The sequence below is a fragment of the Ornithodoros turicata genome, chromosome 10, assembly GCF_037126465.1.
Source record: "Ornithodoros turicata isolate Travis chromosome 10, ASM3712646v1, whole genome shotgun sequence".
In the NCBI taxonomy this organism is placed as follows: Eukaryota; Metazoa; Arthropoda; class Arachnida; order Ixodida; family Argasidae; genus Ornithodoros; species Ornithodoros turicata.
In genome coordinates, this window is record NC_088210.1 from 24,318,373 (window position 1) to 24,324,349 (window position 5,977).

Here is a 5,977-nt window from a genome sequence, read left to right on the forward strand (position 1 = left end):
GTCAAGAGGAATATCCGTAGATGAAAAAAAGAAAACAGAAAGTTAGGACGGTCGCGCAGTTTATTAATGGCTACGCCGAGACATCGACAGCCAACAGTCGCTCTCCCAAAAGAAAGAAAAAAAGCACGACGAGCGTGATTTGCGGAACAGCGGTTGACGATATTTTCCTGACACGCCACAGGAGCCACTCAATGAACCGAGAAAGGCCACTGGGAGCTCTTCATGTGTCAAAAGGTTCATCCTCTGGCCAGGAGGCATCCGTGTTTCGCTTGTCAGGCCTTTGCTTTATCTCGTTTGAGCGATGGAGGCAAATGAATGGCGCGCTCGATTCAAGACGGTATCAGCTGTCGTCTCGAGAACAACACGTCCCGTTCAGAGCCCGCGCGAGTGGGCCTGCAACAAATCACACTCTAAAACACACGGGGGCGCGCATGCCTTTGTGGCGCAGTATTTTTTTGTTTCGTTTTTGTACCAGGTTTGATTCATGGGCGTACTTGTTCCTTCCGCGAATGCCACTTTGTTTTCGCGACATCTGAAAGTTAGACTGCGGTGTCTCAACTCGGATAACGAGATAGAGAGTTCGCAACAGACCTCCACACGCGAGAAACGCCATCATGACGTTGGTAGACAGACGGAAACTGAAACAAATCTGAAGGGGAGGGCTGGGTTCCACGAATGGGCTCATGTTCGCTGCCTCCTATTGAAAGAAAAGTAGGACCTTCTCAGGGACCATCGTAATACCCTCAAGACCGTGGCTTTCGGGCGCGACCTTGTTCGCCCCTAGCTTCGAGCGTAGTTCAACTCTACCAAATTGGTGGCGCTGTCGAACACTAGGACGTCATTTGTTTACAAACAGGGAGAGGTCTATTGCTCGTGGGACCTATGCGGTGCTTATGTGCCTTGCGATGCTCAAGTTCCGTAGGAATCGCGTTTCCCGCTTTCATGTACGTGTTAAAGGAGCAGTCACATAAAATTTTCGTGATTGGCGCATTGTGCGACATGAGCACTCGCCAAAGAACGATGAGTGCAGCTGACCTACAATGCGCGCGGGGGGCCTCTGATCGACCTCTGACCCGCACATCGTCTCCACTCTTAAAACACAACTCCACCGCATAGCACGCTGAAGGCCAACCAGATACCGTTATCGTACCCGATTCGTGGAAAGCACTGGGCGTACGCCCTTTTGTGACAATTATCATAACAGGCATAAGTGTCACAAAAAGGCATAAGCCTACCGTTTTCAACAAAATCAGGGGAGAAAACGATCATTCGGGCTGACGGTTGGCTAGGAACGTGCTATGTGGTGAAGGTTTGTTTAAGGAGTGTAGGAACCCTCCACTCTTTCGAGAAGCGTGTAAGTGAACGATGAAAGTCGATGTCACTTCGTGACGTTCGCAGTCCCGATGGGGGAGGGCCGGTCAAGTGATTGGTGACGTAGCACGGCGTAGCTGAAGCGCCGTGGCAGTAGCAGACGAATTTTCTGCAGTCAACTGCTGACGTCACCCAAGGAGATCGGGACGATGGCTGGTTTTTTTTCATGTTTTTGTACATTTGGTTGCGCAGCGATGATACACCACACAGCTAACACATACGCTATGAAAGTAGGTCAGCTGCATGCGCAGCTCCACAGCATCCCCCTCTCCCCTTTTGTCCATAGAGTGACCTTATTGGTTCCTCACCCATACAATGGGGTAACATTTCAAAGTTGAGGCGCACGTGGTTTCTATTGCAGACTCATGCCACTCTACCAATACCCCCTTGTTGCTGCCTTGTGAATGGACAGACACTTTGTCACGTGATCTCTCCAAGATTTACTCTCTCCCTCGCACAGAGACAAACTGTCGTAGTGTATTCCGTATGGCGGCTCCCGATAAAATGCTTAAAAAGTGTTTAGAGTTAGTTTTTCGTTAAAAGTCAATTGCTTATTCATTTGAGGGCTTGTAGTGACTTCACTGTCTTGCAGAATGACACATTCGAAAACAAACTTCTTAGCTATGTGCGTAACTATAACAGCCAATTTGCAAAGTCTCAATAGCTTCAGCAGCAGATGGCAGCATTGCACTTTGTTTTTCTCTGTGTCGTTTGGAGAAAAACATGCTCTAAAACGTGTTTTTAGGATGCATAGGTTTTTGCACTGTCGTTGGGATGGGAAACACACAAACAGTTAATAATTTAAAATTCCGTTTTGCTTCTGTGTTCGCAGGTTGTGGATCTCTTGAACCGATGCACCTGTCCATCCCAGTTTCCGATGATACGAGTTGCAGACGGGAAGTACAGAATCGGCGACACAAAAGTGTTAATTTTTGTGCGGGTGAGTTTGCGTGACCACTCATCATGCAGAAATTGGGTTTGAAATACGAGGAATCGTGCTCGTATTTTTATATTTCACAATTGCATACAACTATCGCACTTCCTTTTTTATAGATCCTTCGCACCCATGTTATGGTACGTGTAGGAGGCGGCTGGGACACTCTTGAACACTACCTGGACAAGCACGACCCGTGCAGGTGCAGATCTGGTAAGCTTGCAATATTCTTTAGTAGTTAAGTGACCTAAGAAGTAAGACCTTTTAAGTTAGTGGTAGCTGAGTGCATTTATTGCCCTTTCAGGACACCGCACGTCGATTTCCGCCAGGTTGACCATGACACCCTCCAAGAATGGCCCAGCTATGCAGGTCACATATAACAGGTGAGACCCATGCTTCTGCCACAAAAGATGCAGAGCTGATCTTTTTTTGTAACATATGACCATGCCATATAGAGAGACACCCCCGTCTCTGACACATCTGGTACGGATATGATATCTTTTGGACGAATCTTCTCACATCCACTTCCACAAATTCACCATTTGGATTTTTAATTAAAAGAAATCCAAATAGTGAGTCTGAAACATTAATTTTGCAAAAATTGAGTCGAAGCCACAACTGAGAGAGACTTGCTCAGTCAACTGTATGCGTAACACACAGGGCATCTCAAAAGCAAGGAAAACAACAACGAAAAATGGTTTACGATAATATAAAAATGAAAAATATGCGAGAAAAATGAAAACCTATCTTTCTTCTTTTATCAATCAGGCTGCTCTCTTCCTGTCGCATGTACATGCACACGATTCTATCAAGAAGTGAAACGCAGGGTAACCACGAATTGATACAACTAAAAACAAAGAAAACGAACCAAACAGCAAGTACTATATGGGAAGTAACATTTAGCTACGTTGTTTAATAGCTGAACTAGTATTTGTATGAGTAGCAAGGGTGTCAATGTTACTGCAGAAGCAACATTGCTTCCCTAGAGCTTGTACAAACGGTTTAATTAAGGTTTCTCTAATTATTACTTTCCCCCTTTTTCTTCTCTCTAGTACCCTTATTTCATAACTCATATTTGTGTACAGAAACAAAAATAATAAAATAGGGAGAGTGACAAATAAGCGCTGTTTACAGATCCACAAGGGATTTTATGCCCTTGCAACGTTGAGGCAGAAGCTCCGTCTTCTTTAGAACAACACAGTGTTTTGTCCCGAAGGCATTACGGCCCTTGCTTTCAACCCCCCCCCCCCCCCCATTGATTAACAAACTGTCAAAAGTAACTCCTTGACCGTGAGTGCTACCATTATTTCAGGCCGCAAGCCCCGACTTATCCCTACGAGAGTGCATCACCCATCACAACTCGGAGGAGCCTCCCGAACCCCAGGACCCAGCCGCTTCCCGATCCCGAACGAGACGCCGCACCCTCTCGCAACTCCCACTGCAGCGACGACTCGAGCTCGAGCGGCGGATGCTGCGGGCCGGCGGACAGCAGCAGCGAAACGTCGGAGAGCGAGTTCAAGGCCGCCAGCTCTCGCAAGTGCTCACCGAGGAAGATTCCCAAGACGGGCCCCATGCTGCAAGTCGACACGTACTGTTCCAACTGGAAGACCGTCTCGCCCGAGAGGCCAGACTCCGGTCTCGCCCACGAGTCTTCGGAGACCAGCTCCGTCGTCTCGACCGACGACAGCAACCAGGATTCCGCCAAACCCGCTACGAACAACCCGAAACAGACCACTTCCAAGTCCCGCATACCGTGCCTTGCGGCACCACCACAGAGGGCCAACAGCATAGAGAACGTATCTACCAACGGGAGGGCTCAGCACAGCCAGCCAACCGTGAACGGAAGGCCGCGACAGAGCTCCATGCCGCCGTCTTCCAGTGCCAGGCGGAAGTCGGCCGATCCATTGCTGGCGCCCCTGCCACGATCGAGGTCTCACAGCAGCGATGGGGGCATGCTCAGTGATAAAAATTTCTTCCCGCGGGCAACCATCGGACGGTCGTCCTGGAAGAGCCCGCCGCCGCCGAGGTCTTCAAGGTCCGAGGGAAACGGGGGCAACAAGACCTGGGCCTTCAAACAGCGCAACCAGAGGACGCCGCTCACGCCCGACCTCTTCAGTAATAACCTCGGTGGGAGTCCGACTCGAGCTCAAAGGCCAAACGCAATTTCACCGCTCCTCCAAGAGCTTCTATCGGACAGAGATTTGGACTCTGACGACAAGCTCCTAAAGAAAATGGAGTACTTTGTGAGCCAGTACAGGGCACGCCTTGACGAATGTGAAAAGACTAAGCAGTTCAGTGCGAACGACGGTTACAATAGCAACACCTTACCCCGAATGTCACACACTGCGCCAACATCGCCGGACAGTTTTCGCAGCCCGCCGTGCCGAAGGAGAGGATCTAAGATACCTATGGCAACATATTACGGCAGAGACTAACTACAGGTTCTCAGAGAGTGCGTAGATGATGGACGATGTAATTATATGTATGACTGACGTGCAGTCCATGTGCATGCTTTAAACCACAAGTTTCGTGTGCTTTTCACAGCACATAAAAGTGCGAGTCAGGGAAGTAGTTGCCACTACTCACACCAGTTGCGACTGAGATACAAGTAGTAGGCATGGAGAAAAACTGCGTAGTAATCAGCTCTTTGAGGATGTGTAAGTATCGGGTACGTTCACCTGCAAGGGACCTTTTTTTTTGGTAAGCCAGCAAGAGAGAGACGACCTCCCACATGATAAAGGGCAATGCGCTATTGTAATTGTTCAGCTGAAGTGAGACTGCTTCAGTCTAACGTTCTCGAACTGGAGAGAAGCCATCAGCTGCCCACAGCAGTAAACGCAGAAAGCCAATTAGGTACACCTGGGTGTGCAAGAACTGCTGTGTCGCAGCAAGGTTGAGTTTGTACCAGCAGATGCTTGATGCCTCCTGTGGTACAGGTCAATTGTAGGACAATTATTAGTTTAGACAAGTGGCAATATCACGAGGGTATTTTAGAAGACGTGAAACCATCAACCTCATCACAAAGCCCGCATTTAAGAGAGATGTCGAGAGTTCTAATCACACGTTGAGTCAGCTTCACCTTAGTGCTCATCCAAGACTGGAACATTTTGAAGGGGAGCACGTAAGTTGTTGATACTAATGCAGTCATTGTTAGTGCTTCTTTGGTAGCTTCACACATTGAAAATAAAGTTACATTTTTGTATTCTTGCTCTCTTGTACTCTGCACATCGAGCACTGGTTCCACCCATGCACGAGACGGACAGTGCAGAAGAGGCCATTTGGAACTTGTGTGTTCACACAAGAGTTCTTATGTAAAATATTCTGGGAGGAATATGTGAAAAAGCACTTTAGGGTTCAATGTATATTGCTTACTTAGCACAGTGCTCAGCTTGTTGGGTTCATGTTGCTATGCAACTTTGTACTGCAAGAACTAGGCACAAGTCTGTTGCTCCACGAAAGAACACCTTTTTGCTACTGGTACCAGAACTGAAGTAAATTACGTACTACTTTTATACATTTTTGCTATGAAAAAAAAAAAAAAAAAAAGGATCTTGTCACTACAACATTTTACGGGGCAACACTCACTGAAGTGTGAAACCATGATTGTAGATATCCTGTTGCACAGAACATGTGCCTTTGGAAACAAGATGTAATTTCAAGTAATGAGCAGCA

General features: G+C 47.6%; 1 protein-coding gene across 1 annotated transcript in view; it reads left to right on the plus strand.

The window, feature by feature from the left end:
• LOC135371153 (GAS2-like protein pickled eggs) overlaps nt 1-5,507 on the plus strand; it is a 74,946-nt gene extending 69,439 nt beyond the window's left edge. Inside the window, exons 2-5 of the mRNA XM_064605194.1 lie at nt 2,204-2,311; nt 2,425-2,518; nt 2,610-2,688; nt 3,618-5,507. Coding sequence (XP_064461264.1) covers nt 2,204-2,311; nt 2,425-2,518; nt 2,610-2,688; nt 3,618-4,740 — 1,404 coding nt within the window. The 3' untranslated portion in view covers nt 4,741-5,507. The remainder of the gene's footprint in view (nt 1-2,203; nt 2,312-2,424; nt 2,519-2,609; nt 2,689-3,617) is intronic.
• Nucleotides 5,508-5,977: the final 470 nt, after the last annotated feature.